Genomic DNA, 13,666 nt, shown 5'->3' on the forward strand with positions numbered 1-13,666 from the left:
AGGTTGATAAGCTCATTGAAAGGTTGAGGGACCCAAAAAAGTTGATGGGCGAGACGCAAAAGCCTTCAGGAATACTGACTCCTCAGCTGAAGGGGGTGGGAGGACTGCCAATCACCTCTCTGTTTCAATAGTTCTAGGATGTCTACAAAGGAGACATCTTTAGGAGGTGATTGTGTGGACCCTTCTGCCTCATCAAAGTCAGTATCAGATGTAATACACTCTTCTGAGGAGTCTAGATGCTTCCCTCTTACATGTCCTCTTCAGTGGGGTAGTCTGGAGAAGTTTCAGAAGAGGGGAGAGTACCCTGAGGTACATTCTGAGGCATAGTATCTCTGCCGACCTGTGGAGAGGGCCCGTGAGAAGATAAAGACACCTTACCTAAGGAGGGAAGAAGAACTGATGAAGACCGTGTACCACACTGAGAAGCAGTCAAAGCCCTCCTCATTACCTCAAAGGTAGACCCTCCCTGCTCCAAAGAGGTCCCCGGATCCAACAAGCAAGTTGTCGGCGCAGAAGTTCCCTCCACAGCCAAGGAGGGCAGGTCGAAGTAGAGATAGGAGCCGAGCTCGCCCGTACCGAGGAGCCCAGGGACATGAGCAGTTCCAAAGATATCCAAAAAGTCTCCGTGGACCCGACAGGGGAATGTCGGCTCCTAGAGTTCTCCTGCTCCAAAGGCACTAAGACAATCGGGGGCGATGTCATAACCTTGGGAGGTTATAAGTCCCGGAGCAGACAATGGGAACCTGGATGACAGAATCTTCTGGCTCCAAAGCAGGACGGATTGGAGGAGGAACTACAGGAGGAGAGAAGGTTTTTTGTCTGAACAGATTTCTTTGGGCTTGGATCCACGAGAATTCTGGCCAAGGAAGGTGTCTTTAAAAGTCTCTCCATGACCCTATCCACATCTTCATCTGACAGACTCCTGGTAGACCTAGTGGATAGGGAAGGTGATCCTGAAGGAGCCAAAATTGGAGAAGGGAGCATGGAAGAAATCTTCTCTACTTAAGGAGATTGACTCCCTTGTCATTCAGCAGAGGACGTTGTTGATGCCAGTGGAGATTCCCACTCCAAGGAATTACTGGAGCCAGGAGTGGGTGTCTGTTCAGATGGAGCCTTTGGATCGGTCAATTTCAGAGCTGTCTGCTTAGACTCCAATGAGCAACTCTGTTCCAATGAAGGTCTTTTAATTGGCTTGTCTGACTTTTTGATTAATACAGCCTCAGCGAAAGGCATTTTCAAAAGGCCTTTCAATATTAGTTTTTATGTTACATTAAAGCCCAGTGAATGAAGTTATGACAAATGGAGCAAGACTCCTGCAGGTGTATAGCCCCTAGACAATACACACACAAGGTGTGCGAGTCGCTAAGGAGCATTTTTTTTTTTACTACATTTCTTGCACTTTTTGAAGCCTAAAGGCTTGTTCTCTTTTTGAGACATTATAAAGGTAAGTATAACAAATTAGAAAAATACAAAAAAAAAAAAAAAAAACACTCTCGTTTTAGCAAAATAAAGTCCTCTAACTTAAACAGACGTTCTCAAAATGCCCTCTAAATTAAACGGATGTATGAAATGGGAAAGGATTAATATAAGAAATTAAGACAGCTATATAGAGAAAAATAGTTTTCAAAAATTGTAATTAGCCTAGTGCTATGACTGACTAAACCTTTTCGTTATGCAGCAAACAAGACCTGAGGTAATCAAAGGAAGGAATTATGGCTACAGAATGTAGCCCACGAGCTTGCTGACTGCCTCAAGCTGGAATATTGGCAGAGACGGATCCAACCCAAAAGTGAGAATAAAGGCGAGATCGACATAATCACATACTATTTTAGTAATGAAGTATTTGATTAAAAACCAAGCAGCTTCCCCATTAATCTTACCTTCTCTTTTGCAGCTCTGCGCGTTTCATCATCCATCCACTTTAAGTTGTGCAGACTTTGTTCAAATGCTGTCTTTATTTCACTGATCATCTCCTCAGCCTAGGATCAGAAACACCAGAAGAGCTTCAGATAACAGCTCCCAACATCCTTCATTCAAAGATTCATCACTACTACAGAAATACTCTCAATGCAACAGTTATACGTCAATAGGCACATTACACAGAAAGCAAAAACTCGTGAGGTATAAATAGCAGATTTAAATATGTTTATTGCCATGACTGATTCTCACTGCAAAAGCCATTTTACAAATAAGACCTGTACAAACCAAAGTTATGTACTTAACTATACGAACTTACAAGAAGGCTGCATACTGAGTAACAGCTCGACTCTACCTCTCCAAGTGTGAAAACAGAAACTCAACTGAGAAGGCCAGTACACTTGTGTTTATGGGTAAGTTCCAGTAATTGGCTAGTAAATGTATTGTATATATGCCAGGAAAAAAAAATAGAGCACCTGGAAAAAAATCGGCTACAAATACGAAGGAAGAAACACTGGGGGAAGTTCTCCACCTGTTCAGCTAAAAGCAATGCAACATCCAGACATGACTTCAAGTAATCTACAGGAAGATAAGACAATTGCAGACAGACCTGGTTAAAAAAAACAAAACACTGATGGAGTATATAAAGACAAACAAAAGGCTGAAAAATGGAAGAAGCTTTAAACAGATATTCAGATGAGGTGATAAAGATTTAAAAAATCAGAAGATGAAATGAAGAAAAAGCTGGGTGAATATGAGCATAGTGAGGAAGAGATATTTAAAAATACACAGAATTAAAGGACAGAGCACGTAGGGACAAACCTGAGATTTTCAGCTATACTAGAGAAGCTGGAAGGAATAGACTGCATTAATTTTATGAAAGCACAAACAAGCAACTGGACTGATATTTCACAGCAGGGGTTTAGTTGAAAGGAATGCTGAGAGACAGGTGTGAGATTCAAACCTAGCTGTCTTCAAGGTATTCTTCCATGGAGGTACAAAATCATGTTAAGGAGAAAATAAAATGTGTGTCCAACAAGAAGTGAGCTGTGAAACAGAATGAAATCCTGCTTTTTGCTCTTCAGTAATAAGGATCACAGACACTGTACCTGTGAAACATTTCCCACTCTTTCAATGGAAAATGTTGGAGAAAAGAAGAGAGCACGAGATGACTAGAAGAATCGAGAGAATATTGGAAATGAACCAGAGACAGGATATGGGAGATAGAGACGAACAATAATAAAATCAGTAACAATGTGGGATTACAATGCAATAATTATATTTGTGACATATGACAGAACAAGAAAATCTGGAAATAATGGACTTTCAGAATTTGTTGGACTTGTGGGGGGCTCAAGCATATGCCCTACCTCACGTCATTAATGTATGGAAAAATGCTTTTGGGAGGAGAGCGAAAAAAGTTAAGTAAAGAAAACTTTTTTTCTTAATAGCACTATTTTATTGGTGTATGGTTTTCTTTGCAGGCTGTAAAGTTTTCTGAGTTATTTTTAAGTGCAATGGGGATTTTAAATAGGTGTTGCTGTTTTTTTTTCTTTTTTCCCCTTTCTTTCTCCCCTCTCTCTTGCTTCTGGTTTAGTTCTAAGAAATGTAGGCACTGCTATGTAAAAAAAAAAAAACAGCCTTGTTGAAGGAACTTGACGAAAGAAAAATCAATGTGCTTTTTCTCATTCTTGCATGGGGGAATGACTGGTTTAAGGACCTTTCAGAAATATGTTTTAAAAGAAAGCAAGTAAACGAAAAAGAATATTGAATACTATGAGGCTCTTTTTTGCAAATGAATGTATGCTTAGTAACAATTCTGTATATGGCCCTCATGTCTCTGTGGAAACAATCTGATAAAGTGAAACTGACTGTCTAGATCTCATGTCTCCATGGAGACCATCCAAGAGAAATTGATTGCAGTCTGGTGGAGAGTGATTGGCTGGCAGGAAAAAAGAAAAGAAAAACTGGCTAGGAGATAATGTTCTCTGAAAACATTCAGGGGTTTTCCCAGTTGGGACAGGTAGAGACAAGACAAAACCAGTTAGCACTTAGTAAAAGCACAGGCTGCACCATGCGTCTTACCATGAATAACCTGTCTTTTAGGTTAACCAGAGTCTGAGTGTGTGGCTGTCACTCTTGTGCCTATTAGAAGGGTAAAACCTCAATATTTGAAAATGTACATAGTTTTGTGTGTTAGTATTAATAGGTTTTAGGGGGTATTGTGGGTTTGTTTCTTGAGGGCTTTCAATAAAACAAAGTTTTGTAAGACATGACAAAGGCTCAAACTCGATATGACAACAATAACTATATAAACTATCAAACTTCCTACCCAACATCCTAGGCGTCCCACAGGGGTCTATCTTGGGACCACTTCTGTTTTCCATTTTTATTAATGACCTCCACACAGTCATCCCTGAAGCCATCTGCATTCAATATGCAGATGACTCAACGCTGATCTGCACTGGCACCTCGCAAACAGAGCTGCTATCAATAACTCAGAGTACTTTTAAACTAGTAGAGAACTGGCTTGCCACTCGCTGTCTGATTCTAAATCCTAACAAAACAAAGCTCCTACTTTTCACCCCCACCCAAAGATCCACAGTGTTCTCTCTCTCTCCATTAAGGCTAATAATGGTACCGTAATCTCTCCAGATACCCATACAAAACTCCTAGGAGTTATTATAGATAACTATTTTAAGTTTGATGTGCACGTCAACAAAACAATCAAAACTATTAACAAAAAACTGGGCTCACTATATAAGATAAAGCCATTCCTTACCCCACATGCTAGGACTTCCATTGCCCGCTCCCATCTACTCTCTACACTCTACTATGCTTCCCCTTTACTTGCCAACCTAAATAAAACTGATCTTAAACTCTCAAGCTGCTATAATAACATAGCTAGATTTGCAACTGGTCTACCCTATAGAACGCATTATTGTAAAAATCTAAATCATCTCAGATGGCTACAGCTACCGATGCAGATTCAGTATAATCAACTCACTGTGGCTCACAAAGCACTTAACCAACCAGATAATACACCTGCCCTGAAAAACATCATCTATCCCCACTCCAATTCCAGATCCCTCCAGTCATCTAACAGATTGGTAGTGCAAACCATCAAATACAACAACTCAGCGGGTGACTCCCTGTTCGCCAACTCTGCTGGCAAAATTTGGAATTCACTTCCTGCTAACATTACCCTAGATACCACCCTATCTCAATTTAAAAAAGCTCTCAAGTAGTATTTCAAGTCTCAATGGATATGTCCCTGCTCCAAGCCTGACTAAATCTTTATGCATACTGATGTACCAATACTATGCAAGTGCAACTCAAATATCTTTAAGCCAGTTTAGAAGATTGTTTGACTGCATAAATTTAACTGGATTGTAAAATGTGTTATATTTGTATAAATTTAACTGGACTGTAAAGTGTGTTATATTTGTATAATGTTATGATGACTCCTGTTCTGTACATTATGATGATGGAATATGTAACCACCTTTGGAGCTTTTCTCTCTGGGCCTCCACTGAAAATGGACATGTATCCAGTTGGACTATCCTGGTCAACAAATGTAAAATAAAATAAATAAATAAATAAATAAAAATTCAACCTGCCTAATTGTTTATGCATGTAACACAAAAAGCTGGAACTAGACATTTAACAAAAAAGATGTTAAACATTAAAAGGTGGAAATAACTACTTTTTAATACAATGATCCTTTCTGTTGTTGTTGTCTTTCGGCTTTTCCCGGTTAGGGGTCGCCACAGTGGAACTCCGGTCCGCTAATGACTGGCAGTAGATTTTGACAAACGCCGAGGTGCCAGCTCAACGTTCAACCTTCAACGAAGGCACGCCCATTTACGCATGTCTTTCGAATGCCCACCCAACCGCGGGGAGGACATGCAGACTCCACACAGAAGGCACTCCCCACACTCCAGCCGAGAATCGAACGGAAGAACCTCTTGCTGTGAGGCAACAACGCTACCGCTGCACCACCTCGGATGATGCTTTCTGTAATGTCTTTATATGTCAAGGATCTCACAGATAAATACAAATAAGAAAGAACAGTGAACTATATTAAAACATGTAGAGTGCAGATAACTATGTTACAGGAGACACAATTTGAAAGGACTGAACATGTAAACTTAATAAAGAAAGGTTTTCAGGATGGTTACTCAGCGGAATATCTGGGGCAAAGGAAAAGAGGAATACTTGCATTACTTGCAAGAGGAGCTCCAACAGGGACTGAAGAGGATAAAAACAGATAATAATGGCAGATTTGTAGTGCTTAGGGGCTTCTGGCAAAGGAGGGGGGTTACATTGGCATGTATTTATATTCCACCTAAAACTGCTATAATGGAGATTAAGAAAATTCTGGGAGAAATAATCACTTTTCAGCAAGGAATACTGCTTATTGGTGGGTACTGGAATTTGATTTGCAGGAGTGAAGATGTATATGGGGGGCCCAGAAGGCAAACTATAACAGAGGAGGGTAGATTTTTGAAGAAAAATATGAAAATATTTGGCATGGAAGATGTGAATTCAGTAACAGGAGTGTGGAGTGAATTTGCATATTATACCCCAAGATAAAAAAAATGGGCTAGGCTAGATCATGCCCCAATAATAACTAAAATAGAAACACAGGATAATGAAATAAAAATGAGATACTGGTGCTTTCCCACCTATCTCTTGAAAAGAGAGGAATTTAATGGTGGTTAGTGGAGATTATTCAGAAGCTATTTGAGAGGATAGAAATTACTTATGAAAATATAGCTAGAGAATGGGATAAAATTAAGGTGCAGTTTAAAAACCGGGTGGAAATAAAGAAAGGTTGCTATGGTTAAGAAGTAACAAGAATTATTTAGAGGGACTGACAAATGTTAAAATATTGCAAAATAGGGGGAATCTCACAGAACAAGAGGAGGCTCAACTACAGAAAGGTAAGCAGAAAATAGGGATTACCTCAATATACATGATTTAAGATTGCTGTTAAGCAACTGTTTTCTGATAACACTAGAGCACAAAAACTTTTAGCACGACGACTCAGGCAACAAAAAGTACAAAGTACTCTCGCCACGTTTAGGGAGCCTATAAAAAGGAAGGTAACAAGAGATCTTGTAGAGATATTAGAAATATTTTGGAAATTCTATGCAAGTTTATATAAAGCATAGAAATATGGAATTCAAGAAAAGATACAAATGGAAATGTTTATGGAAGAATTAAATATGCCAAGGTTAGAGGTAGAAAAGGCTCAATTACTAGCTGTTAGGACAGGAAGAGATGACATAAAAATGGCTATGTATAACCAATCGACAGGAAAGTCCCCAGGAATAGATGGTACTGCTGTGGAAGTCTGGAAGCTAGGAGGGAAAAAACTGATAAAGATTGGGACGTTTTTGTTTTAACAGTATTTTTAAGAGAAGTACCAACATCCTGGAAGAAAGCAGTGGTAGCTGTAATACCTAAAGATCCATCATCCATCATAAAAAAAAAAATGTATATATATTTGTATTATTTGTACTAATTGTATATTCTACTAGAGTACTGACTGTATATATATATTTGTATTATTTGTACTAATTATATATTCTACTAGAGTACTGACTGTACATTCTACTAGAGTTATCACATGCCATGTAAATGGTCCTCTGTACTACTTATAAATGTTAAGAATTGCTTTGTACTGTTTTAATCTAATATTGTATTGTATCATGGAGCTTTTCTCCCCGGGCCTCCGCTGAAAATGGACCTGTGTCCAGTCGGACTTTCCCGGTTAACAAAAATAAAAAAAAATAAAAAAAATCATATCCATCTTTATGCAGGCCCATTTCAATACTAAGCCATGATTATAAGATGTTCATGTCTATAATGCCTAAAACAATTGCAAAAGTAATGCCAAAATTGATAGATATGGATCAGTGTGGTTTTCTGGAAGGGAGGCAAACATTTGACAAGAATAACAGAACATATGGGTTGGAGGCGGTAGCACTGACAAAAAGGCAGAAGTCAGAGCTAGACACGGCAGAGTTAAAAATCTTATGATTTGCAATGGGTGTTACGAGGATGGACAGGATTAGGACGGAGTATATCAGAGGGTCAGCTCAGGTTGGATGGTTTGGAGAAAAAGCCAGTGAGGCAAGATTGCGTTGGTTTGGACATGTGCTGAGAAGGGATGCTGCGTATATTGGGAAAAGGATGCTAAGAATGGAGCTGCCAGGTAAAAGGAAAAGAGGAAGGCCTAAGATAAGGTTTATGGATGGGGTAAGAGAGGACATGCAGGTGGTTGGTGTGAGAGCAAGATGCAAAGAACAGGAAGAAATGCAAACAGATGATCGACTGTGGTGAACCCTAATGGGAACAGCTGAAAGAAAAAGAAGAAAAGAACAGAACACTGGTGATCTAGAGGGAAGCAGAATGTAAGAAAATACCATTGTTGTTGGAGGGTCTTGATGCAGAGAAAGCATTTGACAGAGTAAGCTGGGACTTTGAGCAGGGAAATGGAGGTATTTGCATTTCCTGAAAAAAAAAAAAAAAAGTTTGATTAGGAGGATATATAAGGGGATGGGAGGCAAAAATTAAATTGGGTGGGGACCTCACCGATAATTTGATTGAGCAGCAGAACCAGGCAGGGGTGTCCTCTCTCCCCTTTATTTGCATTATATTTAGAACCACTAGCAAAGAAAATAAGGGACTCAGAAATTCAATGGTATAATTGGTATGGAAGTCAAGAAATGCTGGCTCTATTTGCAAATATTACGTTATAGCTGACAAAATCAGAGAGAGACATTACAGTGCTGTAGAACATGTTGAGACAGTTTCATATATTTTCTGGATACAAAATGAATGAAGCTAAAACAAAGGCAATAACTGTAAATTATGTACCCACATATGAACTGGTTCAGCAATATCCATATTTATGGAGACATGATAAAATGAAATATTTAGACGTATGGATTAAAAATTATTCTGGTGTGGCAGCTAAGGATACTAAATATGGGAAGAGACTAAACAAACGATAATACAAAAACTAGGAAAATTAAGCTTTGTTACATGGATACGGACAATAAGATACAAGCATTTAAAATGCTTGTAGTCCCATTAGTCTTATACAAAAGTTCGGGCATATTTTTATAAACCAAAGGAGAAGTTGTGGATAGCGATCAATAAAGAGCTGAAGGATTATCTGGGAAGGGAAGACGGCAAGAGTCAAATGGGATAAGATTACTCTTCCAGTACAACAGGGTGGATTGGATTACCCGACTTGAAGGGGTATTTCAGAGATATACAGTTAAGGCGCTTATACACAGGACAAGCAGAAAACTATAATTTAAAGTGGAAAAGGATGACGATAAGAAGCTCAAGAAAAGTACAGTTGTGTACACTTACCATAAATGTCACTGTTGCAGTCATCACCTGTGGGGTTATCCCTACTGTGGTAGCCCTCAGCCAGCCCGAATACCAGAGTCAATGTTTTTCTGCATCGGCTGCTGTCGCTTGATGCATGACGTCAGGTCGTCAATGCTAAAAAGGAAGGCAGCTGACACCATTACATCAGTTTTTCTTGCCCTAACCAGTCAGAGGCCCAAGTAAATATGGTAAAGTGGTCTTGGTGGCTAAAAGCCACCATTAGAAACTTATACCTCCCTAAAGAAAAGATACAAGGGGGAAGGCGGGTGGGAAACCAGGACTGCAACAGTGAATACACTCGAACATCTACATTTATGGTAAGTGTACACAACTGTAGTATGGTCTTTGTATTTCACTGTTGCAGTCATCACCTGTGGGAGGCCTCCCAAAGCTGAGGAGAGGGGTGGTAGGATTAGTAAGAGACCTAGGAATGGGTCAGCATGCCCTGCAGAACTGCAGAGCCAAACCCTGCCCTAGCCTTAGAAAATAGAGGTAGGTGGTAATGCTCGGTAAAGCTATGGAAAGATGTCCTGGTGGCAGCTTCCAGGATGTCCCTGGTGGGAAGTTGGGAACTTCTCTGAGGAATGCTGTGGAAGTGGAGGCTGCCCTAGTGGAATGGGTTTGAACAGACTTTGGGGGGGGGTTTCCCATGCAATCTGTAGCAGAAATGGATATAGTGTGATATCCATTTGGAAATGGTTTGTTTGGAAATGGGTTTCCCCTCTGCCCCAGGGCAAAGCTGACAAGTAGTTGGTCTGTTTTCCTGAAGGGTTTAGTATGGTCCAGATAGTATCTGAGCTGTCTGTGCACGTCTAGTGAGTGCAGAATTCTTTCCCCCTTGTTTTGAAGGGTAGAAAAGAAGGTGGGTAGATGTATGGCCTGGTTGAGAGTTATAATAGATACCACGCTGGGCATAAAAGAAGAGATTAGTCCTCAGGGAGAGCCCGTCTACATGGAAGATAATGAAGGGCTCAATGGCCATCAGTGCCTGAAGTTCTGAAACCCTTCTGGCTGAGGTGATAGCTAGAAGAAAAGCAGTCTTCCAGGAGAGGAATCTTAGCTCTGCTGAAGCAGCAGGTTCGAAGGGTGGTAAAGTTAGTTTTTCCAAAACATGATTCAGGTCCCAGCCAGGAGTGGGTGGCCTTCTGGGAGGTCTCATAATAGAAGCCCCTCCGAGGAACTGTTTAATCAAGGGATGGGAGAACAGGAGTTGTTCTTTATCAAAATGAGCTGAAATGGCTGAGGCGTGGATTTTAATAGAGGAGGAGGTGGTGGCCACTATTAAGTAGCTCTGCTAGGTTGTCCAGGATAAGAGGGATGGAAGGTTGCGAGGTATTGCCCCCTCTGGACTGGCTCCAGGAGCAGAATCTTTTCCATTTTCCTGCATAAGATTTTCTGGTGCTGGGCCTTCTGGCCTCTGTGATGATGTCTAGGACCTGCTTGCTTAACAGGAGCCCCATGTTTGCCTTTAGAGTATTAGCCATGCTGATAGTTTGAGAGTCTGCAAGTCTGGGTGCAGCCCCCCCACCTGAGTTAAGAGGTCTGAGATCAGGGGAAGCTGCCTGGGAGGCTGTAAGGTCAGGCTGCGCAATAAGAGATACCAATGTTGCCTGGGCCAATCTGGAGCAATGAGGATGGCCTTTGGTCTCTCCTCCCTTATTTTGATCAGTACCTTTGGAATAAGAAGCAGAGGAGGGAATGTGTACACAAAAAGGGTGTTCCAGGGAAGTCAAGGCATCCATTTTCCATGCTAGGTGGTGATGCTCCCTGCTACAGAACTTTTTCAGCTGATGGTTGAGATGGGAAGCACACAGATCCACCTCCAGAGTCCCCCACGCTGGAGTGATTTGTAAAAAGATTTGTGGGGGTCCAATACATTTCTGCTTAAGTGGTCTGCCAGGGTGGTGTTGATCCATGGTAGGGACTGGGCTATCAGGTGTAGTTCCATGGAAGAGGCTGTCAGCCAGAGTTTCATGGCTAGCCTGTACAGCGGGTAAGATTGGGTCCATCCCTGTTTGTTGATGTACCACATTACTGTGATGGTGTTTGTTTTGATAAGGAGAACCCCTGGCTTGAGACAGGTTTTAAAGGATGTCAGAATCTTTTGTACTGCCATCATTTCCTTCTGGTTGATTTGTAAGGGAAGGTGCTAGGCATCCCAAAGACCTTGGGTGCACCTGCCTTGTAGGTGAGTGCCCCAAGCTAGGTCTGAGGCGTTGGTGGTAAAGGTCTGCCCAGTTGGACAGAGGGTGAAGGAAAGACCCTAGTTCTGGGCACAAGCCCCTTCCCACCAGAGAAACTCAACCCTTATACAGGGGATCAGAGGGAGAGAGGTCTCTAGAGGTTGAGAGTGCTGACACCAAAGGTTCTTTAGGTACCACTGAAATTTTCTCAGTGAAGCTTGGCCAGAGGAATTAGAAGGATGCAAGATGCCATGTATTCCCAGGCTTGCAAGAACCTCCTCACAGTGAGGTGACTTCTGGAAGCCGGCTGGGTAAAATAGAAAGGCAAGAAGCTCTGCTTTTCTGGGGATATGAAGGCCATTTGGGATGCTGTGTCCAGCAGTGCTCCCAAGAAAATGATCTTCCTGGAGGGTGTTTGCCTTGATTTCCTCTCATTGATGGTGTACCCTAAGGAGGTTAAGGAGGGTTTTGACAAAGAGGAGGTCCTTGAGGAGCTTTTCTTTGTAATCTGCCTGAATGAGGCAGTCATCCAGATAAGGGTAAATTTGTATATTTTTCTGTCTGCAAAAGGCTATGGCCGGGGCTAAGCATTTGGTGAATACCCTGAGAGCAGTAGAGAAGTCAAAGGGTAGCGGAAAGAACTGAAAGTGTTGTGAGCCTGCTCTGAAGTGAAGGAATTTCCTGCAGGATTCCCTTATGTGCAAATTGAGTAGGTTGACTTTTGCAACCTTAAATAAATATAATTTTATCCTGCTGCCGCCGAGTGCTGGTCTCTTTTTTTGCTGATGTAGAGGTAGGCATCTTTTAGATCTAGGGTAACTAACCAGGCAATTTATGTCAGCATAGGCAACAGCTGCTGCAAAGTTAGCATTTTGAATTTGGGAACCACCAGGAAGGTGTTCAAAATGGAGAGATCCAGGATGGGGCGCCAAGTGCCCTCTTTTCTGGGAACAAGTAATAGTCTGGAATAAAAGCCTTTGCCTGTTTAATCTGAGGGGATAGGTTCTACTGCCCCTTGGGATATAAAAGTTTGGACTCTCTTCAATGCCTCTACCCCACTGATTTGGAGGAAAGTCTGGGTACCCTCTTAGAATTGGGAGTTCATTGGGGAATTTGTATCCCTGAAAAATGATCTTTAAGATCCATTGGTCCTTTGTTACAGAAAGCCAATTTTCTTTGCAGAGGGAGAGCCTTCCTCCTAGTTTTTGGTGGGAGAAAAGAGGGCAGAGGGGGAGTCATTGAGAGTTTTTGCCATAGAGGGATGGCTTAGAACTCCCTGCCTTTGGAGTGGCAGTGGTCCACTGTTTGGTTCTCTGCTGTCCCTGGGATAGGAGTCTGGGTGGTCTGTCACTGTGGGGCTTACCTTGCCCCTGTCTGCTAGGTGCAGGAAAGGACCAGTGTTTTGAGGGAAAATTCCTGCTGAACCTAGGAGGTTGTACCTGATGGAAATCTTTTACTGTTTGCAAAGATTTTGCTTCGTCTTCCATCTTTTTAAGCACCTCTTCTGCTTTTCCTCCAAACAAGCGGTCCTTGTCCAAGGGTGCATCAAGCAATTTAGATTTGACATAATCAGGGAGAGATTGTTCCTTCAACCATGCATGTCTCCTAATGACAGATCCTGACACTGCTGCCCTGCTTGAGGCTTCTAGGGGTCATATCCAGTGTAATGAGTGTTTAGCCACTTGACAAATAGAGTGCGGTAAATCTGCTAATTCTTTCAAACTGGCACAGTCAGGAAAGCTTGAAATCTTTTGTTTTAATAGTTCCAAAGTGTATCGTTGATATTTTAACATGTGGAACTGACAGTTGAGTGCTCTGATAACTAAGGTTGCAGAGGTGTATACTTTTTTACCCAATCTGTCCAGAGCTCTGGAGTCCTTGTCAGAAGGAATAGGATTCTTTACAGAACTAGCCTTAGCTCCTTTTGGTCCCTGTGTAATGACCTCAGAGTCTGTAGCAGGACTTCCGTACAGGTATTTCTGAGAATCTGGTACTCTAATACCTGTCATGTTTACTGAGAGCAGGTGGGAGGGCATCAGGAGTTAAGATGGATTCATGGAAGACATCATCAACCACCTCTAAGACTGGAGGGATGGCCAAGGGTCTGTGCTGGGGCAGGTCTAGAAACTCAGCCTTTTTTTAGACTGAGGGAA

At 41.6% G+C, this 13,666-nt stretch overlaps 1 protein-coding gene across 5 annotated transcripts in view; it reads right to left on the reverse strand.

The window, feature by feature from the left end:
* Positions 1-13,666, reverse strand: part of ECE1 (endothelin converting enzyme 1) — a 4,237,764-nt gene that overhangs the window by 1,069,612 nt on the left and 3,154,486 nt on the right. For all 5 annotated transcript variants that reach the window (XM_044063171.1, XM_044063172.1, XM_044063170.1 and 2 more), the window contains one exon: positions 1,881-1,979. In XM_044063171.1, coding sequence (XP_043919106.1) covers positions 1,881-1,979 — 99 coding nt within the window. The remainder of the gene's footprint in view (positions 1-1,880; positions 1,980-13,666) is intronic.

The sequence above is a fragment of the Protopterus annectens genome, chromosome 2.part1 (assembly GCF_019279795.1).
Source record: "Protopterus annectens isolate FY-2018-M chromosome 2.part1, PAN1.0, whole genome shotgun sequence".
NCBI classification, from domain to species: domain Eukaryota; kingdom Metazoa; phylum Chordata; order Ceratodontiformes; family Protopteridae; genus Protopterus; species Protopterus annectens.